The sequence below is a fragment of the Melospiza melodia genome, chromosome 3 (genome assembly GCF_035770615.1).
Source record: "Melospiza melodia melodia isolate bMelMel2 chromosome 3, bMelMel2.pri, whole genome shotgun sequence".
Taxonomy (NCBI): domain Eukaryota; kingdom Metazoa; phylum Chordata; class Aves; order Passeriformes; family Passerellidae; genus Melospiza; species Melospiza melodia.
In genome coordinates this window covers 31,682,888-31,706,999 of record NC_086196.1, presented here as the reverse complement: position 1 = coordinate 31,706,999, position 24,112 = coordinate 31,682,888, and the positions used below count along the sequence as shown (strand labels likewise).

Sequence of the window (24,112 nt, the reverse complement as noted above, 5' to 3'; positions counted from 1 at the left end):
TCTAACTTTACAATTTTCTCTTCCCTATGGAAAAGCAAATCTGGTTATACTTTAGTGTGGAAACAGTAATAGGACCTCTTTTGCTGAAAGCAGAGTTTTGAGTGCTCAAAATGTGACATCTGCTGAAGCTCCACAGGTGGGTATTAGTCTTCTACACTGAAAAGGAAGCCAACCCATCATGGTTACATAATAGATTACTGTCTAAAAGGACTAATGTGCGTACAGAAGCAAGCCCAGACTAAGGTAACACATCCTTTCAACTTGGTTTGCTTCAGAGCCTCTACATGAAGCTGCAACCCAACAGTCTTACACACTGCAGTGTATTTTACTGAGCATGACTGGAAGGCAAGCATCTTTTTTTACACATTTGAAGTCACAGCTTCATTTAAATCCCAAAGCACTGGGATTTAAATGAAGCTGTGACTTCAAATAAAACAAGACGGTCAGGACCTAACATGACTGTTTTTGCCAGACTGAACCATTTATCTGCATGGGTTCCCTCCATTACCTCTGGCAAATAGCACCAGGTAAGGACACAGTGTGATCTTTCTCCTTAGATTAGTATCTGTAAATTGCAGATATATTTCAAAGAGCATAAATTGATACTGCTAGGAATTATATGTTGTGGGTAAAGAATTGCTTTTGGTTTTCAGTGCCTCGGATCTGGCTTGGTAAATCCTAATGATTTAGATTTGCCTCAATTTGGGCTCTCTGCACAATCAATTATTTACTAAAAAACATGATCTTACATGTCTTTATGGAATACAACTCTAATATGTAGAGTAGTTACTCACCCCCTTCATTCCCTATGCATGAGTCAATACATGGACTTAAGAAGGACCTAGGAATTCCTTTTCTGTATTTATTTTGTTCACTGAAAGAAGGGAACTCTTGCCTGTCCATAATGGTATTGGACATTGGAAAATTGTATTTTCCATTCCCTAAACATCTTGGTATAATGGTATTTACTCAAGTGCAGCTTCATTGGGAGACTGTTTCCTTACCAGTTTTATGCTTTGTCTGCTCTTCATGGATTCTCTGTACCTACCAAGGATGAACCCAGACATAGTTCCTAATGACATTCCATTTTTGTGTGTCTGAATTGTGCCATGCTAGATGCCGAATTTGTTCTTTACAGTAATTAAATTCATTCAGATTCTGGCTTCTGCTTTGAAAGAACCATCTTCACAGAGAGCAAAAGAAAGCATGGAAGAGGTTTTTCTCCCATTCTGATACTGGTTTATCTTGGGAGGTTGGAAGGGCATCAGTGAGATGACTGGCATGGAGTCATGCAGACAGATGCAGTAAATGGTCTGGATGACAGAATACAGTGTTCCTAGTTAGCCCTAAAAAATTTAGGACAAAATTATATTTATTTCTCTGGGTGCTCTGTCATCTTGCACGTTAGCATGGAAGCCAGGCATTTGAACTAAAACAGTGATAAATTTATATATGCACATTTAATTTGGAAACAGAAAGAGGACAACAGAATTTGCATAGCCCTCCTTCAAAACACACTCTCTCCTCTTTTAGTACTAGCAACACAAAAGGGATTATTAGAGTAAGCAGCAGTATACTGGGTACTTTGTCCAGGGTAATTTTGGCTTCTGCTGTTCCTTGTAGGAGATCCTTTCACTGTTTCTTAGCATTTGCTGCTAGATTAATTACAGCCAAGAGAAAGGGCAAGTGGTACTCAGGAACCTATACTCTAGCTATGCAGTGATCCAAGTGGATACAAGTGTATGGAGCTTTCTTTTTCTTTCTTTACTGCTTTTCCAAAATATAGTAAATAACTCTAGTAACTCTGCTATTTCTTTTTTTTTGTTTGTTTCTGCATTAATTGGATTCTGAGTCAGATCATTCCACTGACAGAATGTTGTTCACCTCCACTAAGGTCCATTTACTCCATATCCTTGAGCAGTCTGAGGGAAAAGCAAGACAGAACAAAACTGGGGAGACATTTGCAGCAATCAGGACACACTTAAAGCATGTGAGATAACTTAAACAAATTTGCTTACCGGACCAATTCTCCTGGTTGTGTAGTTAATGGGCAATCCTCCCACATAGAGCATTCCTACAACATCCAGTATATCAGCCTTCTTGGGGCTCACAGTCCCGTTAGAAACACCATCTACTATGAGGTTTCCTTCTTGCTTCACTCGACTTACTTTTATCTAGAAAGACACAAAAATGTGATACAATTACAGATATCACAACCAATTACAATTCCTGTAATTACAGGAATTACAACCAAGCACTTTCTGATTGTAACTACTGTTACCATCCAAAATATATAACAATTCACAAGAAAGCAGTAGGAGTGGTTACAGAAGTAGCAAAGCAGCAGCTATGGATAATATTTATGGAACAAAGCTCCTGAGCAAGGTTTTGTGCCAACATCTGACTGTGGTTTACTTGCATCTGGGTCAGGAGGCATCATGAAAATGATTTACTAGAATTACTGAAAAGACTTGAGATGCCTTTAAAATGCTTCATTGTTATGTTATAATAGGGACAGCACAGTATTTTTTTTCCTGGAATCAGACAGCAATTTTAAGTACTGAGAATAGATAAGTACTTCAGAATAAATGCTGAATGTTATGGCACTGGTTGCAAATCTTTATAGCAGCACATGTTTGCAGAAAATATTGAGTTTATGATTCCACTAGCTTGGACATGTCTCAGATCATGGTTCATGCTACAGTAAATACAATACCAACTATGTTCTGTTGGTATTATGGCTTCTATTCAGACAATTGGACTGTGAATTGCATGGAGGGAGTGCAGTTGCTGAAGAGCTGAGGAAATTCTAGGCCAATGTCTGTGTAAAATTTTATATTGAAATCTCTACCACTCAATATAAAAATGGTTCTGCATAAAAATGAATACATGCAAAATGCATCATGCATGTTAGCAGATTCCTAAACAGTGTAGTAGTTGGCTCACCAGAATAGCAAAGAGAGACAAACAGCACTTTTTGGCTCTTCTTTAACGTGGCTGCTTCTGCTCCAGTGTGGCAGCATATCTGTCATGCAGTGGGAATGACTGAACACTGACAAGGGTGGCCTGAAGGTGAGGGCCTGAACTTGGTGTTTACAGGCAACTGCAAATTTGAGATGGATAACTACACCTTGGGCAGGAGGAGGATTAGGAGGGTGAGACAGGAACTGGGAACAGACATTCCCTCAGGGGACCTAAACAGAGAGCAGGACTTCTGTAGGACTTATGGAAATGTTTTTAACCTAAATCATTCCAAATGGAGAAAAGGCTGTCACTAAAAGATTATTTTAAGGAGAAGCCCCTGCTTTACCACACACTGTGGCCTTTTCCTAAAAGTGTTGCCTTCCCTCCTTCTCAATTTTTTTTTCTTTTTGGGAACTGTGACTTTGTTTCCATTCTCTGCTACAGAAACAGGATCTACAAAAAGGGGCCCTCTCTTGTGGAGTGTCAAGCTGTATGCCCAAAGAGCACAATTTTCCATCAAGAAATATATGCTCCACTTAGTTCTCTTAGAATAAAGAGAAAATGGCTAAAGAAGCAAAGGCATCTCTTCTGTATCTTCAGAGGGAGTAGCAGAATGGGGCCTTGGTCTGCTGCCAGTGCTTCCAGGCATTATATGAAAGAGATAAATGATTACTACAACTTCATTTTTTCCCTTTATGAAATACCTTGGTTTAGGAGGAGTTGCTATTATCAAAAAGTTCATGACTGAAAGTAAAAAGTAAAAGTAATTTTACTTTCATTTTGTGAAAGTAAAATTCCTGGAGAACAGAGAGGAGATGAGGAAAATAAAATGTAAGAGTAAATGCAATGAGATTTTTTTGTCATTTAGGGATGAGATGTGGATGATGAATTTCTAAATATCTGTACAAAATTCAATGTAAAATATGGCATATAAATTCAACCCACAGTTACATGTATACTTTGCTTCTCTGTCTTGAATGGTGCCTTCCAGCATGTCACCTAATGAATATACTGTATGTCTGTTGTCCTTGGCCCAGTAAATATTAAATTTCTTAGCTGTGATATCATTCCTTCTCTTAGCATCCAAGTGCCACAGGCATTGCATATAATGTTCCCTCATAAAGTCACAGAAGGTGCTGCCAAATAAATTCATGAATATCATATTTATTCCCTACTGAATTAATAATCCAGGGAAGGTTTACTTACATGTTACTTCTTTTTTTTTTTTTTCTTTGTTCTCAGCAATCTACCTTAACAATGACATTATTAATGTAGAAAAAACTGGTTTTAATGATGTATTCCATCATCATGAGCTGATACTCACATGAGCCCTATTAAGCAAGAAGGAACATTTTCTGTAGTTCCTTACTACATGGCACATATTTTAAATATGTTCAGAAATATGTGTTTCCTGAAGGATAAATTTCTCTGTACCAGTGCATCTGACAGAATTTTTTGCTAGATTATTTTCTTTTTTCCCCAGAAAATACTAGCTGTAAAGTTTGGCTTGTGTGGACTACATTTTGCAAATATCTCAAGGCAACACAAAGTTCACTCTTACCATTGCAAAGAATAATTTAGAATTAGACACTATTATACCTGGTGCCATTGGCCATCATTTATTTTGTTGGAAATCATTGTGCTGGTGTTCCCACTCCCCAGATCATAACTGAAGTAAGGCAGACCATTCTTTATCTGAACTGTAGCAAAATCAGCGTGGTTGATGCGGGCCATATAAAACAGCAAGCCAGAATCAGCTGTTGTTCGGACTTCAAATTCAATTGTAAGCCTAGAAATCAAACAATCAGGAAACAGTAAAAATGGAAAAGATACCTGGAGTCAGGCTCTAAGCAAATTCATCTGCTTCACCTTTTTGTGTCTTTTCTAAAAAAATTTTATACTGCTAGTGGCCAATTTTACTTGTCCATTAGAATTCAAGAAAAATAATCTGGTTTTATGCAAATTACATTTCACACCCATCTGATCCCTGACACGTGAGTATTCATTAACTCCTTTGCTATGGAGATACAAAACTACAATCTTGGCATAGAATTTCCAGATGCAATTCTCAGCTGCAGCTGTAGCAGCTAAAAAATCCCAGCACCTGTAAAATTCCAGCAGCGTTATCCATCATCCACACACATAATGCTCACAAAGAGGAGAGAGCTGTAGTGACAGCTGGCAAATGTTGAGTTTCTAATGAGTTGTATTGCCTGAAGACAGGTTGCAAAACTTTTAAAGATGCAGACAGAAGAGTTTACAATGAGGATATAAAAAACTTATTCTGATCTCTCCCAAGAGAAAGTGAGGCTGTGTCTGAGCAAACCTAATGACCCCTTGGACAGAATGGTAATGTTGAGAACCTCCTCAACAGCAAAGAACCTGTGAAGAAATTATTTAGATTTTCTAATGCTAAAGTTGCACTGGCAACACATCACTAACTTTGCTCAAGCTGAGCTGCAAAGTCAGTACCTGAAAGCAGCTGATAATATAAATGAAAAATCATTACATGAAAATGATCAGTCCAGGATCATTCCCAGTTTTCTAAAATTAGCATATGTGGTACAACATCTTTATAGGGATAAATAAGCATGGGGCTAATGGATTTGGAAAATATAAGCAGCAAAATTGCTTAGTGATGTGTCATGGCACATTTGTTAATGACCATGTGCCTGCAGAACAACAAAAGAAAAAACAACTAACAAATTCTACCTTCACAAATCCATTGAAAAAAGTTGCATTTTTATAAACAGTTCATGGAACTCCTTTGCATGTCAACAGCTATATGTATATAGTGTTATACTTCAGGATAGCAATATCTTTTTTCCTTTTTACTGTGCAAGACTGATCTTAACTATTGGAGGAAGGGAAAAGAAAATCCTTATTAAAAGAAATTATACAGTTACTGAACAAAAAACTTTCCTCTGAAAAAGCCATCTTTGAAGTCAGTTACACAACCTGATTCCATTACTCTCTTTTTTAGGAAATCAGTCTGGGATCTGTGTGTGCCCAAACCTTTAGAAACAAAGAGGTAAATTGTTTCCATGAGAGCTACTTAGGTGGGCATTTCATTGCCTAGATTTTATACCTTAATGCTTTTTTAGGTTTGCTTAATGAAATTAATTAGTCTTGCCATGTGATATTTTCAGATTATGTCCATAGTTTTGGGAGATACCTTTGAGAGAATTAGGAGGGGCATTTTATTTTGACACTATTCCATCAAAACTCATTGCTGAAACAAACAACATACCTGTTCTTCACTTTGGTGTCATCAAATGCAACTGCAATGTGGCTGTTCCTTGAAAGACCAAACTGCCTGCCACCTTCTAAAATAGCTGGTTCTGTGTCAGCAGCACAGGAATCCTGCAAAATACACAACAATCATATTTTGTGTAAACTTCATATTTTGTGTCTGTCTCAGCTGTGCATGTGCTGGGAGTCTCCCAGCTGCTCAGGACTGAGACTATTGTACCTAGTCTAGAGACTGGCCCTGCAATATTCCAGTGGGCTGATGTCTCATCACACCAGCTGAAGTTATAAACCAGTCTGACAGGAACTTGGTATAAAAGCAGAGCTCATTAAGATAGCTGTAAAAGCAAATAAAAGTAATATATGAACATTGCTGCTTTCATGCTTTCACCAGTGGACATTTACAAGAATCTTCAGTGATTTCCAGGCAGTTCAGTGTACTCTTAGCTCACATAACTGAGTTTTACACAGTAGGATGCTCTCTTACAGAAATGAAACAAGATTTAAGTTTTAAAGGGATGCTTTGTTGTCAACTTGAAATCCAGTCACCTTAAAAATAATGAGTTAAAAGTAGTTTCAGATCCTGCAGCTGTCAATGAGTCCTTCATTTTACGTCTTTCTATTGTTTTACAACTGTATTCTTTGCTTAATGTGGTGTTGTTTTCCCCTGTGCAGTTGGAAGGCCCCCACAAACAATCAGGGAATCTGAATAACTGATGGATAGATGTAACAGCTGCTGAAATCCCCCAGCTGTCTAATGTAGAGACATTACCCTGCTTGTAAAGAAACAAATCCCTCCCTGTCATTCCACTTCTGTTAATCTTCAAGTGGTGCAACAATGCAAGGTAAAATATCTTCTGCCCACCACAATTTTCTGGTTTTAATTTCACCAGGTCTTTTAATCTCTGGTCCTAAAGCTCTTGCATAGGAGTGTCTGGGGCAATGTGAGACCATGGTAATTACCAGCTTCTACTCATGTCTGGCTTTTGCCTCCCACTGAGAGTATTGTGAGGAAACTACTCATAGGTCTAACTCAACAAAATATCGGACAATCCCGCTGGGAAAGAAACAAACTTTGATAGCTGCAAGCTCTGTTTTTAAGCACTGTGGCTGCTATCATTTTGGATTGGTGACAGTCTCTTATTTGAGCCCTGACTCAGCAGGGGCGTGCAAAGCACAAGGGGCAGTGGCTTGCTGACAGAGTTCTTTCTCTGAAATAGTTTGAAAATGTCATGAGTGACTTAAGCCCTGAGATTTCAGCTGCAAGGAAGAAATTTATTTCCCTCTCTCACTCAGTTTTTCAGTAATATTTTTTGCTTTCACACATCACAAAGATCTTCACAACGGTATAGAACACCTCTAAAATATAGTTTTGCATAATAAATGCTCTGGTTTGAATATGACAGAGTAGAACACCATGCATTATGACAAGAACAATTGATACAGCAATATGCAATGGAGGGAAAAAACAGGGAAAATTCACCAGGACCAAGCAGGGTTATGAATGTATAATACCAGTCTTCCAGTGATCAACAAAAAGAAAAAACAAATCATATTCCCATAATTCAGGGTAAAATTTTGAATTATTTTAAGCTTTACAGGCTTATCTAGAAGTCTAACAACTAAGCTAATAACCATACCATGCATATAATACCTTCAGTTACATTTGAGCTTGCTAAAATTTAAAGATAGGGAATAACAACTGGTACTGGAAAGAACTGGAAAATACATACACACACACCTTTCTCTGGCACACTTTTACATGGTAAAAGGATATATTCTGACAGTAAATTTAATCCTAGGCTGGTATATGTTAGTAAAGGGTCTGACCCTAACACAAGCTGCTCCCCAGCACCAGCAAACACTGCAGTTTTTCTTCATTCCAGCAGGGTGACTGTAAGAAAGGGCAAGGAGTGCGGGAGAGTATCCAACACACCATGGTGGCTGGAATCATAGCATACAGTGATTGTTTGCTAATAACTACTTATAATAGCAAGCATTCATCATGAAAAGTCAGCAAAAGGAAAAACAAAACCAGTAGGGCATGTTTAAAAAAACCCATATTTTATTCACAAGCCTGTGCCTGCTTTTGTTTTATCTAAGGACAGCCAGCTTTACAGCTTTCACCACATTGCGCCCTAAGCACGGGTCACCAGCCTGTATTAAAATATCTCAGCTTTGCTTTTTGAGTAATGGCCTTAATGTGTCCTGGCCGCTTAATAATCTCCCACATTACATGAGACACTGAACTCTTGAGCTGCACTTTACTTCAGTCTTGTAAGATGTCAGGGACTTGATTGGTAGGTCAAGAAGCTTGATGTGTACAGCAGTGGAAACGAAGAGCAGAAAAGGCCACTGGTGGACTGTCACACATTCTCCATATTCTCATTTGCTGTATTAGTAATTACAAAGAAAGCAATTAGTAGAAAAAGCACTGCAGCAGTCCCCACAGTTCACTGGATGCTGTTAATAACAGAGGGCAGAAATGCATGGGTCAGAAGCGGGCAGTACCGTCACGGAGTCAAAGGCAGAAGGGAGGCTGGCGCTCTTCGTGTCAGCAGCAAGCGAGCCCTGAGGAGCAGGGAACAACGTGAGGCAGAAGCAGCAGTTACCCAGTGTGGAGGAGCACTCTGGCATTCACAGAAAGCAGCAGCAGCAGCAGACTGGTGGCTGGTGTATTTCCCAACTGTCCTACTTATGGATCTTGTCTTGCATTTAGTACAGGGTAGGTTTTTCCTCCATTTGGGATTCAACTCCCCTCCCCTTTTACATGCAGATGGATGCATGTAGACAAAAAAGGTCCTAAAACTACTCAAATAGAGCATGTAAGTTATTCAAGCCTCCTATGTGAAAATACTTTTTTCTGCTGTACATTTTCCATATGCAGTCCTTCTGCACTGAGATTCTGTATAATTTACTGTAGTGAGTGCCACCTTATATGAGTGTTATCTCATTACCAGACTGTAGTTACTTTTTTGCAACAGTCCCCATAAAAATACTTTGAAGAACTCACTAATATGAATGTAACAGCTATCCAAAAGCTTGCCTTATTTAAAATAGTTTCAAGTCTTTAGCATACTAAAACAGTTTCAGTATTTCCAAGAGAGAAGGGGAGTAATGGTGTTTTATTTAAAATTCCTGTTTCAAATTATCACCGCTCTAGATACGTGATATACAAAACTCACCAAGTTGGAATGGGACTAGCTTCTGATATTAATGAGTAGATCTATTACTCTCCATTCTGCTATTTTAAAAGTTAGTGTTCATAGTCTTAGGAAGTGTGCACTTACTCTTTCATGCTCTTCTGTGGTTTGTTTCTTTATTTGTTTTTAAGGACAACAGATTTGTTTCTAAGAACAACTGCATTCCTTCACAACAGTGAGCATTAAACTGGATAATCCTTTTTACCTTGTTGCCTGGTTCCTTATCTTTCTATAGTAGCCTTACTGTACTGCAAATTTTCTTAGAATTCCAAACGGAGAAGCTGCATGGGAGCCCTGGCGCTACAACAACTCCACCTTGTGGGAACGAGTCACAGCCGCTGCCCGGAGCACTGGGAGGCTGGAGTCTGTAACTGTGGGGCTGGGGGCACGGTAACACCCGAGATGGAGCTATTGAACCCAAGGCTCCCATTTCCATGCATGTGATGTGGAGATTTCAGTAATGCCTGATAAGTCTTTCTAGATAAAGCCGTGCCATATATACTGGCCAACAAAGGTGGTCATGTATCTCAAATAGAATTTAGCTTCTTCTTGAAACCATCTCATTACTATTGAAGTGTAAATTCCAATAATGCAAGCAGGTTCCTAACTGGGGAATGCGCAATCTTTTCACACCATTTTGAAACCTCACTCATACTAAACTATATATGGCCTGCATAAACCTGTTGGTTGTATTCAGGTCTAACAAAATACAAATAATTTTCCCCTCAAAAACATCTTCTGGTGTACGTTTTATTCATTTTAATATTCAGATGTGTAAACATATGTTTGTGAACAGTAAAATGTTCCATCAGCTTATAAAACTACTAAACTTGTGAGACAAGGAGTTTCTTCCTTAAATTTTGCTGTATAAGACTGCTTGCCACTACCTCACTGTTTATTTCTGGTAACAACAGTTGAGCTCAATTTCGCAGTGACTGGGGTTTCATTTTGTAATTCTCCTGACTGAAGTTATAAAATAGCAGTGGAGGAATTGCCATATTGAATAGGCCTCCTGGTTTATCTTTTTCTTCATCACGTCATTGACATGACTGCTATCATGTGCATCAGAGACCAGCACAAGAAATATCTTAATGAAATGGATTTCCCATGGGAAAATTTCCCTTCCAACCCCAAGCAAATATTGCTTGGCTTACACCCTGAAGTGTAAGGGTTTATGGCTAAGCATGCAAGCCAAAGATATTTCTAAAACTATATAGTTCTTTAAATTACTGTTGTGATAATCCAAGCAAAAGATAGCAGCCTGTTTTCCCTTATCTGCAGGTTTTACTGACCTGCAACATGGTGTTCATTTACAGTATCATGTTGAATAGTCACTATTTTTGTGGCAAAGTGCTTCATTATTCTTGATGAGTAGCTTTTCAATTCTGCCTGGGAAAAGAAACTTTTCAGACTCTATCTGGCTGAAGTGATTTAAACTTACAAGTGCTGATGATAGAGATGGTGTTGGAGAAGGAGAAGCAGGAAGGATTCTTGGCCCTTCTTTCTCCCCATTAGTGTCTGGTTCAGGCTGGACCAGAACTGTTGCATGAGTTGGTTTATCTTCATCCTCAGTTGGCCTAGCTTCTGGTTCTAGTGTGGGACATCGGCCAATGTCCGCATTTTCAAAGGACACGGGCTGAGCAAAGTCCATGGGGCTGAGAACACACAAGAAGAGCAATGTCTGTTATTATTTTATCTGCCTTTATATCACCCATTTATAAAGAACAACTATGTGCTGCAGTGTAATTTCACTTCACAGGACACAAAAGCCAGGACTCATTCTGCCCTGTACAGGTAGGTACAGCTACAGAAGCAAGACACTTAAACTAGAGGTGATAGTGACCATTGGCTTTTCTTCCTACAGTCAGTGCAGAGAGACAGGCATCCTCTTTGGCAAACTTCACCGGCCTATGTAGCTTCAATGGTATTACAGAGAAGCCATTTACTCTGATGTGGAGCAATAAAATCCTAATTTAGGTACGTCAGATATGTGAAAGAAAGATCTAGATGGAAACTTTTTATAGAGGTCTTATTTTATTCACCATTGCCTTTCCTTTTACTCAAATGCTCCTTCCAGATTACTGCACTTTCCACAAAGAAAATTGATTCCCATGATGGTTCTCAGAATTTTGACTTCTCTTGGAAGTCACCCTTACCTAAAATAAAGTGTTATAGTACACCATAAATACCTATCGCTGACGTACATCTTACTGCTGTGTTACCGCTGAAATTCTGTGATTTCATGGATAACCAGACAGTGTTGGCTTGTCTGTAAAACAGCTCATTAATTGCATAGCCTATGGAGCAAATACTGTAGACAAAAAAAAAAAAAAAAAGGAATGGCATATAAAGAAAACAGATCATATTCTAGGATTTGCTGCTAGTATGATTAGTTGCAACAATAAACTTTCCAAGGCAGTTCAACCAGATCTCATTAACTGGACATTTTTTGGCATCATTGAGACTTACGTGGCATTAATGACAAGATTCCATATACAGCCCTCAAATGGTGGTATGCTTCTGAGAGGTGCAGTGTGAAACTGAGAAGATGTACCCCCTACAAAGAGTTTCTTAACAGAAATGGGCAGGTCTGATGGCAACCTCTGAGTCTGGACTTTGTCTTCATCAACTTGAACACTGAACATCCTGTGGAAAAGATTTGAAAGCAAAGAAATATATATTTTACGCTGGTTATTGCTTGTATTGAAATCACCCCCTTGCAAGCCCCATTTACTCCTACACCAGCTGTAACAATGAGCAACTCAAATTATGTAATTGGCAGCTCAAATTAAATGCATATTAACCACTAGAAGGGTTTCAGCTGCTGCGGTGCCTCCTTGGTAGTTGTTTGACAAAGCCTGGCAAAACTGTGCTGTGTAAGGGCGATAATGTCAGACTGTGGCAGCATAAGAAGAAGTGGTTTGTGGTGAGGCAATTCAGACACAGTAAGGGCTGAGCTGGCTGTACTGTGACGGTAGATATAATCATCTAGAGCTCAGCAGGATGGGAACAGCAAGGGGTCACATTTTGTTTGGACTCCCTATTTCCTTATTATCTTCTTGCCGGGGCACAACCAGACTGCTCCGACTGCAGGATCAATGGCAGACATACAGCACACTTTTTAAAGATCTCATAGCTTCTTCTGGGGGAGGTGGCAGAGGAGGAAAACTGCTGATTGTTCACAATGTACCAATACAGGTGCTATAATTCATTCCAATGGGTATTTCACATGGCACAAGCAAAAGACAAAGCAGTCCCATGGTTACTGTTAAGGCTGAAAAGAGGAAGGTAGGAGCCTCTGCAGCACCACTGCCTGACTAATCTGTCTCTGGCAAATAAATTCCCTTTTGTCAACTGCAAAATTATATTGAACTCTGATATTCTTTCTTAACTATAATTACAAATGCAAGCAACTTCATATTGAAAATGCTTATTGAAAAGAGACCTGTTTTCAAATACAAAATGCTTGGCTTTGTTATTTACACACATCCTAGACAGAAATGGACAGTGACTTAAGCACCTGAATTATTTAAGTACTGTACTATGTCTAAATTGTCCAGTTTCCTCATAGATTTGGATGAATTAATTTGGTTTGGAAAGCTGCAGAGCAAGAAATGTGATTAATTTTTCAAAGGGTTAGAGAAAGCAGATATTAAAAGACTTATCTTTCAGGACAATCCCTATGATATCTACCAGTCCCTTTGGCAGTGGAAACAGAAGGAGGGAGATTTCCCTGGAGGCAGTTCAGAGAAAAAGACTAATTTAGGTTCCATGAAGTGTCCCAGAGAGGACATTTCCCTTCTCTGGCTTCAGAGGAAGTGTTTGGGAAGTCAGATTGTGAAGACTCAACTTATCCTTTTTGCTGCTGTGTTTTAGCCATGGCTAATCATCACAAGCATTTTGGGTCCAAGCTGATTTGACCCAAAATCAGCCTGCAATGATGTACATTAGTCATCAACAATATCATTTTTCATAATTATGTGGACAATTATCTCTCTGCAGAGTTTTCACAGAAAACATTTAAAAAAAATAAAGCTTGAGATCATGATGAACAGAGGAAGAGTTAATCATAATTTATGTCTTTTCATATACATTTCAGGCTACAAAAACTTCAGAGTTCAGGCATTTGTTTTGTAACAAAGCTACTTTGAAAACACAGAGGTCTCATCTGAACAAGCACCATCACTGGATGGCATTGTACAGCAATTTGGCCTTGATGTACTCTCATATACACCCTCATAAGGTCAAGCTAACTGTACTGGCTACAGCACTGCATAAAATAATTTACTTTGTTGCTTAGAGCTTTTTATTATCATCTGCATATTTGTGTTCTGTCACAGTGACACAAAATGTATCACAAATTGCAGTAATCCATTTCCTGAAAAACTACTTTTTCCCAAAGCATTTACAGTTTGACTTTGACCTAGTCATTGAAGTAGAGGAGTCTTACTGTCTGGAGGCATTATTTGTGAGAGGTTTTTTGGCAATACAATAGAAATTCAGTCAGAAAATTATACAGAAAGGAAAGCAAACTACAGAGAGGACAGAAGGGCACCCGGGGACTAGACAGGAATGGCTGGTCAAGAAAGCTTCATTGTTGTGGGGGTAAGAGGGTGAAGTGGATAAGTGCCTTTTGTAACATGTTGGATGTCACATCTTCTTCCCGATTTCTTTTAACAACACAGAACATTGTGCATAGTTCACTAATCCAACAAATGTTTGTAGAGAGTGTATACATTTGTTCAAATGCCCATTATAAACCCTGCTTGGAACAAGGACTATTCCAGGCCACAAATATTATTGGCTGCCTGAGTCCTACACACTGGAGTAGTGCTGTTTCTAATCACTTTCTGAATGGTAAAGTGTAATAAGAAAGTTTTAAAATGTCTGAAAAAGGGCAAAGGAATTCGAGTGAAATTCAGTGTAAAACAACATGGTCTGAGAAGGTCTGTGATGGCTTTTCCAATAAGAAAAGTGGGACTGTGTTTTCATTGTTTTGCCACATTTAGCTGGGCACCACTGTATCCAGCACATGGCATCTCAAAAAGGCTACAGGCTGCTGTGCTGTTGCAATTTGAACCCTTTGAAAATTATATTTTTCTACAGGTCCTGAAAAGGAGATTTACTGCACCATGGCAGAATTTCTCACCCACAGATCCTTTTATAAAATATATTTGCAAAGAATCAGAAGATTAAAGATGCCATTTCAGGCAAACACAAGTCTGGAGAAGCAGGCTGGCAGCCTACAAAAGCATGTAAACCAGCTCTTCAGAACAATAATGACTGCTAGAAGCTTATTTCTAAGAATTTCTGGATAATGATGGAATGAAACTTTTTGTCTCAGAAGAAGCATTTACGCGGACTGCCAAAGCCATGAACACATTTGCTTTGTTGGATTAGCCGTGCTGTGTGGCCTGCAGCACTTGTGGGCGTTTGTTACCCTCCAGCTCGCTCTATGCGGATGGAATGTGCTCTGCCGTCGTGGAAGTCGCCAGCCTCGGGCCTGACGGTGATCCTGTGCGGATCCCGGATCCCAGTGGAGACGTGCACTTCCAGCCGACCTCGGTTCAGGAACACCGCGTAGTAGGCCTGCAAGGCACACGTTGGAGTGGAAAGATAAGTCATATTTGGAAATAAATGATTTAGCTTAGTTTTACATTAATGTGTATGTTTTATTGTCTTACGCTGGCTGTCAATGTGCTCACCGTAGACGAGACACTGCTCTTTCAGTTCTGCTGCTGCTGTGCTCAGAGTCCAGCATTTTTATAAAGAGGAAGGGATAAGACGAGGTCATGATGGAAAATGTCAACAGAAGATTTAATTCTCTATCTATTTTCAGGGAAGAATGGGGACTTCTAACCTACAATTCTTCTCATTTATGATGTTATAGGACCTGCTCTTAAACTCATCAAGCCCTGAAGTGCATTGATCTCAGCTTGAGTTCTGTGTTTGGAGGGCTGGCAAATCATGCCAGTAGTTACTCCAGCATCAATATCATATTGTGGCAGATTTCAGGATCTAAACTCCAGTTAATATAGCAATAAGAGGTCACGTTCACCTCTGTGACCTGAAGAGCTGGGAAATGATGAAGGAGCCCCTAACCTGAAGATAATGTCATCCAGGTGAGCCATTACAATGTCCTGCCCCTGGAGCGTGTTACTCTAGGTCACCAAGAGCTCTCTTCCAAAGCAGCCAGAAAGGAGAATAATGAAATATCACTTCCCAGAAGTCCTGAACAAAGAATGCCATCAACACAATCTGTTTATTGCTGCTGCAGTGTGCCTGTCTGTCAGGATTTTAATCAAGATTTAATCAAGACTCGAATAATTTCTAACAATTTCACTGTGTTCACCACCTTTTTTTTTTGGTCTCAGGGAAATTAGAATGATACTCATTTATGTCTCTATGAATAGGATTGAGAGAGTTTCCAAGTATTAATAGTGCATAAGTAGTTCTCAAAATAAGTGAAAAACAGTATTTTCTAATATTTGGGTTTGGTTAAAAAAACGCAACATGGAATATAATAGAAAACCAAATCTGCTGCTTAGCAACAAGCAATGGATACATGACTGTAAATCTGTAAGAGAAACAATTTCTCCAAGACAAAAAAAACCAATTCTGAGCTTCTATTAGATTCCTCATCAGATGAAGGATGACACTAGAAATAATTTATTCCAAATACCTGAATTTTAACTTAAGCGTAAACATCTGTCAGTGTCTTTAAACAAACTCGGGCAGTTCAGTAGAATTGTGGGGTTTTTAAAAAATATTTTTTAATCTTTAATCTTGATTTTTTTAAATGTCTTACATGTCCTGTCTGCCTGCGCTTTCTCTTCAGGGGAGCAGCTTTCCTTGCAGAGTGCCTGCGCTTTCTCCTGGGGGGAATAATTGTGCCACTTGTGCCAAACAAGATGATCCCAGACTCATTCCTGGTGCTGAAGGAGAGATTGATTTCTGTGCCCACATCAAAGGAGACCGGCTGCAGTTCCACAAAACCTGGCTTGGAGAAGCTGACTGTGTGAATGTTCTGTAGGAAGGAAAGGGCAGGAAAGTGCATTAGTAGAATTAAAAGCAACATTATGAATGCACAGGAAGATCTCTGAACTAAAATAATAAACTATGTAAATATAACTGGTGGGAAAAGATGGAAAGTAATAATAAACACTTAGCAATTTATTCCTTCAAGTGTTCTGCAAACACTTTTAGATTATCTGTTTACATCTGGCAACATTGCAGTATTTGTGAAATCCTGTCTTATAGGAAGGTAAAGTTCCAGTTTTATGTCAATATATCCTCTTGGATTAAAAATAACTGCTCAAGACTGTTTTTATTTTATATATGTATTTTCCATTGAGTTAATACAGTTGGAGTTTGCTTTTAAATCTATACAATAGGTAATAAACCCCAATATGAACATAAACTGTTATTTGTCAGATGTGCTGAGAGAATACTTTTCATTAATCTTCATTACTTCACTAAGCACCACTGCCTTCTTGGTTACTCAGAATCGTAAATGAAGCACTTGTTGCACATGGCCCAACTCTTCAGACACTGGTAGCCATTAACACAATTTAAAGAGTAGAATATGTCATCAAATAATAAGTCAGTGCATACTGCAAAAGATTTTCTGTCATCACTGCCAACTCATGTATTCTTCCAGATGTGGAAGACCAATCTTTAGAAACAGTGACTTTCTCTTAAGTAGTTTGCCATTTTTGCAGTACAGCAGAAATGTTTCCAGGTTTAGAAATAAAAAATTGTGCCAGATAAAAGAATTGCTGGTGGTGCCCACCTTTCTCCAAAATCTGAGGACATTTTAATGATTGAACACATATCCAGTCTTTATTCGTTACTTTTGCTCCACTCTTTTTAATTTTCCTACATCTTATTTTGTAAAATTAGAATATTTTATTTATTTCCCTAAGAAAATGGTTAATCCAATTGGATTTCATACACTGAAACCTCAGCATTACAAAATAATGTGAAAGGCAAAGTACTTCCTAAGATTCATAGCAACAAAAGAAAATGAACACAACTATCCTTCTTTCCTGTTTCAGAAAGAATATACTATAAATCAAAACAGATATGTACCTCTCTATCTAATTTTTTCTGAAGCCAAATCTGTAAGATTTAAAAGCATTTGAACAATCTGCTTGTTTACAATTTAGCTTTACCACAAACTTGAAAATATGGATCTCATAACAAATCTAGTCTAATATCCCATCTGAGAGTCCTACTGTAGTGTACTTTTTGCTCTGATGAAGGCCAAAGGTACAATGGATAAACACAGCAAAATAGGGCCTTTGTCTTTTTTTTTTGGCCTGGCCAAGTTTCAGTTGCTGCTCAAAGTAAAGTTTTAACGTTTTGTAGAAAGAAAAGATAAAATTGGAGAGCATCGGATTAACGACTCATTTGGATTTACTGTAAAAGTATCTGATATGGAATATCAGATATATGCTATCTACCAGATATATGGTATATATGGCGTCTGATGGATATCTTCCATCTGCTTGCAAAACTATCTGATATAGTAGAGCTTTCCAGGGAAGAAAGACAAACTATTCATTGGGACACAAATGTCAGTGGAAGTTTTGGGTTTTTTTTTTGTATAAAAAGACTTTTCCATGGAAAATGACTAAATTCTCTCCCAAATTTCAGGTCAGATTCCTTGAATACTATATGCACTGAAAGGCTGTTAATTGCAAGCATCAACAGCTGAAAACAGATGCATTAAAGCTAAAATAACAACACCAATTTTGCACATTCTGAGTGATCAGTAAGAAATGTGCCTTCCAGCTCATGACAGTAAATATTTATAGCCGAGGTTTTATAGAGTGAATGACTTTACAATAACAATTTTTTAAAAAAATCCTTGTGTTTTATGTGCATCAGATTTCTTTTTTAAATTTTTTCAGTGTTGTCCATGCCAATCTTCATTAATGTCAGTAATTACCATTTTAGTCAGCTGAAACAAAGCTAAATCACTGCTAAGCAGTTCAGAAAATCCTACCCTTTTAGGGACAGGGATATCACAAGTGGCCAGGGACACTCTCCAAGAAGGCAGGATCTGAAAAACTGGTCTATTGCTGATCAGACTTACCTTTCTTTCTCTGAAATGTAACTGTTTGGATTTTTAGGTTAGATTCCCATCTAAAGAATATACTATATACTAAATATACCATATACGATTAATCTACTATGCCATAAAACCAGAAACCAGAAAACATTTATAACCATTAAGGCCAAAATACATGGAAATCAGACTAACCTCTAGTGTGCATCCTTTGGTTAGACCAACAAAGTCAGGACTGCTCAATATGTTATATGGTGTCCTTGAAATTTCAATGTCTTTGAGGCAACCTGTGTATTTCTCTAAGTTCACTTCAGGCCTAAAAAACATTTAGAAGCACAATGTGTTTTCAAAAACAGAGTTTAGGGAGAACAGTCAGCCAGACACACATATGTACACTTTCAGTTGCACAGATGCTTGATTTTTATTTTTATTTTAACTACACACATACACTCAAATTCGTGTTGCCTTCTATAATCTATCAGCACACATTGCACTCTGCCTTGCATCACTCAAAGTTGAAACAAGAGGTTCATCTCATCTCCAACTGACAGCAGTCCCTTCCCCAAGTATTTCTTTCTTTTTTTAAGGGTTTTTGGTTGGTGGTTGTGTTTTCTGTGTTTTTCCTTTGATAAAGGAGAATTATCACCTTTAGTGTTAAAACACAAAAATGGAGCTATGAAATAAGGAAGTTGTTGTTCCTTAGGCAAAGCAGAAAGGTGCAAGCTAGGAAATCATAACAGTAAGGAGAGACTTTACTGGAAGACATTTCTCATTCCTCTTTTTGCATGCTAGATCCAATGAAAGAAGAACTTTAGCAGTGTACAAATATTTGAATAAAGTTCTTGCCCACAAGCTTCAGGAATGCAATCAGGTGGACTGACATTTATATTTCCAGTATCTTTCTTATGAAAATTGCTGCATATTTTCTTAGGACACAGCAATACATCTGACCTTTTCAGGCAGTTAAACAAAACAAAGCACTTGGGTTTGTTACAGAATGTAACTATCCATCCAAAACAGGAAAATATTGTAATGGAATTCAAGCTCCATGTTTGACTCATCAGCTGGCTGATGAGAAGAAATAAGAAACCCTTTGAAATAAGACCAAAACGATCATGTTTGATTGCAAAAGTACGATTTCCCAAGCCTGGGTACACCAGAGGGAGACCATAACTGCTGGTAACATCTGAACCAGGCTTGCCAGAAAAAAAGCTTTATAAAGTCACTTCAGAAATAAACCTGCCATTGATACCATGGAGAGTAAATCTAAAAAGAAAAAAAAAAAAAAAAAAGCACCATTGAATTCGTTAAAAATATTACCCATGAGTGTTTACTAGAGTATCTGAATAGTATGAACAGCTCAAAATCAGAAAAATTAATTTGGGAAATAAATAAGGATTTAAAACTGGGGTGGGTGGGGAAGAGGGGACGCAAAAACCACTTCAGCTCCCTGGAAGGAAAGAAAACATTTTGAAGAATATTAATTACAAAATAAAACCAATTTGCACAGATACTAATCAGCTGCACGTTTTGGCACTGAAAGCCATTCTTTGCACTACAGCCAACCGAGCAAGCGTGATGTATTCTCTGGCAAATTAGTACTCTCTGCATAAGTTAAAGCAAGCATCTGGTTTACTAAAATGATCCATATGCTGCTTTAGTTACAGTCAAGTAGCTATGTTCACCTTTCAGTTTTCTTTTTTTTTTCCCTAGCTCTTCTCCAGTTCCTTTACAGATTCATCTTCCAGTGGAAGAACAGTTTTGCTGTTATCATTGTCACTGGAGCCCATAATCTTTGCCATCCAGAAACCATTCTTGATACTCCCTTTCCTGCCTCGTCCAGTGACAGACTGTCCTCATCCTGCCCTGTTACAAACAGCTGCTGTTATAATTCCCAACCCATACCACAGAATCACAGAATGGGTAAGGTTGGAAGGGAGCACTGTGGGTTGTCCAGCTCAACCTCTTTGCAAACACTGAACACTTGCTTGATGTTTTCTTAAAAGTTCTTTTTTCTTTTTTTTCTTTTTTCCTTTCCAAAATAAAATACATAAGGTCCAAGTTCACTAAGATCTTCTGTAATTCTTTGTTTGTTTTTTGGGTTTTTTTTCTAAGTTCTTTTTTGTGAAAATAGGCCAGTTTTGTGGGAAAACAAACAGTTATTTCTGGAGCTTGAGAGGAAATAATCTTTCTAAAGTTCAGGGCAGGAGTGTGGGGGTGAAGTTGTATTTTTCCAATTCAAGCCAGGAATTAGACTGCAAAACACAGCGAAGATCTCTTCATATCTGAGCATACCAAAGCAAAAGCGACGGATACAAATCGTTGCGAACTGAAAATGCAGTCAGAAATAGGTGACCTCTCTCTCTGCCCCTCATACTCCCGTTCTGAACACGAGAAGTGGCGAATTTCTCAATCAATCTGCACCGTGCTCCCATGCTCGGCTCAGTGAGTATTCAGTGCCTCTGAGCAGGGCGCTGCCCGCGTCCCGGGGCGCTCCCCATCCCCTGCGGCCCGGAGCCAGGCCCGGCCAGCCCCGGCTGAGCCCCGCGCCCGGGCAGCGCCACGGGCAGCGCACCGCAGCCAAGGGGGGCTCAAGGAAGCAGCGGCTGCCGGAGGAAAACAGAAGTCGCTCGTGCAGGTGTGTGCACAGCTGGAACGTGAGCGCTGAGCGCTCGGGGGCGGCTCAGAACGCTCCGCTCTTAGAGCGAACGAAGAGCCTCGGAGGAGCAGCTGCTCTGAGCGCTGCCCGAGCTGCTGCTGCTGCTGCTGCTGCGGTGCCGCCCGCGCTGCAAGCTGCGCTCTAACTAGGCACATGCAAGTCATGCAGACAATCTGATTGCTTTTACCTTGCCTTCATACTGGGGCGAGAAGGAAAGACAAGAAAAGAAAACAACAACAGGGCGTTAATTGCAGCAAGTGGTACTTCTTGTATTGTTGTTCCGTGATACAACAGTACTTATACTTAGTATTAAGTACACTTAATACTTAGTAGCAAGGTTCAACCATTTCACAGGGAAGGAGGTGTACACCATTTACAAACAACATATAATAAAAAGTGGGATTCTAGGTACGCTATCAGGCTGTAAAGGTGGGGTTCTAGGTACGCTGTCAGGTTAATTAACAGGTTTACTCGGCAAAGAGCTGCCCTAAAACCAAACCCATCAGAGGGTTTTTGTAACTTGATGCTATATTTGGTCATAAGCAGAAGCAAACCATGTAAAAGAATTTGGCAGAACTGACACGACCCGATAATTACAAAGTCATGGATACCTCAGTGTCTATTGCTCGCAGTAGCACAGCTTTGCCCTAATCCCCCATTCACTACTTTTGATTCTAATTTACCATAGCGTTAATCTTGCCTCAGGCACTGACAAATCATAGCTGTAAGGCAGAACGGTTACCACAGGTCAGAGTAGCTGTGGTACACTGATTTTCTGGGCAGCCACAAAGGAAGTGGAAGATAATTGCTCTAGGCGTTTTGTTATGCACTGGTGTGATTTCACAATTACATAATATAGTGTTTTATTTCATGAGTAAAATAGATCTTAGATCTTTTCATTGCTGGGTGATTTGACATCAGAGGTCAATGATTATCCTAATAAATTAACAAATATGTCCATTCTTTTAGTGGCAGACGAGTCTGTGGATTAAACACAACAGTTCCTTGTGCACAAGACCACTTCAAGGCTCTCATTATGCCATTTAGTTAAAGCTGACATAGATTAATGGGCCTGTTTCTGTGTTGCTCATCTGTTCATTGTAGCACAGAATTCTCTTGTTCTTGTCATTGCAAAACTGCTGAATATTCATTTCAACTTTAAATACGGGTTTTGGTCTATTTAAAGTCATGAAAGAAAGCCACTAAATTCAAGTATTATTTACATTGAAGTTAACATTTGTGAATATCACTATGCAATATTTAAAAATAATTATTGGGAATTTTATTTGTGTAGGAAATTCAGGATCAGACTTCTGAAGGGAAAATATTTCATTCTGCTTACATTAAATATATGAAGAATATCATATCATATTCTTTAAGTCCTGAGCACAGGAGGAATTTTATCTAAGGAGACCATGAACTAAAATCTACAAATAATTTAAAATAATATCTAAACAAAATATTTTAATACCTATTTAAAGTATACTGACACTGATTGTGCAAAAACATGGATACCCATCAAGCAGTAATCCTATGAGGAGTAGTCTGTAGGTCAATTTTTTTTACACATGCACAAAGTAAACATTTGTCCTTAATTTTGTGAAGGTATTGAGCCAATTCTCTGAATCTGCAGTCACAAATTCTGTGCACCAAATAAATACTTAAAGGAACAGCTACATCATGGTTCTTGCACAGAATCAGAAGGATACACTGCACTGCAAGTGCAATTTCCATTGTATGTGTGTAAGGTGAGCTGTGTGAAATACAAAACATATGCAAATAAAGCACTACTCTGCTGTGGCAGTACAGGGTTCATTGAGAATTCACCATTCACTTACTGCAAGTGAACTTGAGAAGCAAATGCAGAGAATAAATACATTGTATTTACATTCCCTTACCAAGACTGAAGAAATTGGTTTGAGCCACGTTACCTTAGGTTTCTCAGGGTTGGCAATCCCCCAAAATATATTTTCTCGTGCCCTTTTAAGTTGAGTCCAAAGTGGCTGCCTGTAGAAGTTGTTGCTACGGTCTCTTCTTCATTAGTGTCTATGTCTACAATTGATATGTTGGCTAAAAGACATTAGAGATTAGTTACAAAATATCCATCATGAACAATGATGTTTTAATGTAAGAAACCAACAGAAAAACATATGGAGGGTTAGCAGGTGAGGGAAGAAGCAAGGAGGGCTGTATTTTACAATTACAAGCCAGGATTTCCACATTATCAATTCCGGGCAGGGGAAGAAAGCTGCTCTTTTCTGTTTCCATAACAACCTGAAAAGCCATAGCAATTCCGTACACTTTATTTTTATATATTCTCTAAACATATTTCCATTTGGTGCCTTCTTTGTGTAATTCCACTATAATTTAGAGCTAAAACTTCAGGACACAGTCATGACAAGAGATCATTTTACATTTAATTTGTGATCTCAGACCAAAGATTGCCTCTTGAACAGGATTTTTAGTGTAAAAGTTTGTTAAACACTGACATTATGTGCCTTAGAGATTGGTGATCACTCACTCTAAACCACTTACAAACCCACAGCAGCCAGTTGCTGTCACGTCCAATCTCAGTCTGTGCTCAGTGATGTGCTACATACAACCACCCTATTTAGGTGTCTGTTCCATGTATATTTTTTAATGTATGGGTTAATATAGAATATAAAGTTGAATAAAAGAAATAAGACTCGGTGAAAAATGCTGAGCACGCCTCAAGATATATAGGGGCAAAAAAAGAGATTTCTTTCCTTTCTTCCTTGAGAATTGAATAGACAGACTTTCTGCTACACCTTACCAAAACCAGATTAATTTTTCTTTAATTTCTATACCTGTATCTATTTTATAAACACATGATGTTTGAATACTATTGATAAATTACAATTATGTGACATTGTATTTCATATTAATACCTCCCGGGTTAAGTATGAACTATGATAACTGGCTAGCAATAAGACATTCCTCCTC

General features: G+C 38.6%; 1 protein-coding gene across 1 annotated transcript in view; it reads right to left on the bottom strand.

Moving 5' to 3' along the window:
- LAMA2 (laminin subunit alpha 2) overlaps positions 1 to 24,112 on the bottom strand; it is a 334,586-nt gene that overhangs the window by 5,398 nt on the left and 305,076 nt on the right. Inside the window, exons 52-61 of the mRNA XM_063153343.1 lie at positions 23,080 to 23,218; positions 21,336 to 21,347; positions 18,685 to 18,805; positions 16,225 to 16,443; positions 14,857 to 15,005; positions 11,886 to 12,062; positions 10,858 to 11,071; positions 6,215 to 6,327; positions 4,564 to 4,753; positions 2,019 to 2,174 (exon numbers count right to left, since the gene is read on the bottom strand). Coding sequence (XP_063009413.1) covers positions 2,019 to 2,174; positions 4,564 to 4,753; positions 6,215 to 6,327; positions 10,858 to 11,071; positions 11,886 to 12,062; positions 14,857 to 15,005; positions 16,225 to 16,443; positions 18,685 to 18,805; positions 21,336 to 21,347; positions 23,080 to 23,218 — 1,490 coding nt within the window. The remainder of the gene's footprint in view (positions 1 to 2,018; positions 2,175 to 4,563; positions 4,754 to 6,214; positions 6,328 to 10,857; positions 11,072 to 11,885; positions 12,063 to 14,856; positions 15,006 to 16,224; positions 16,444 to 18,684; positions 18,806 to 21,335; positions 21,348 to 23,079; positions 23,219 to 24,112) is intronic.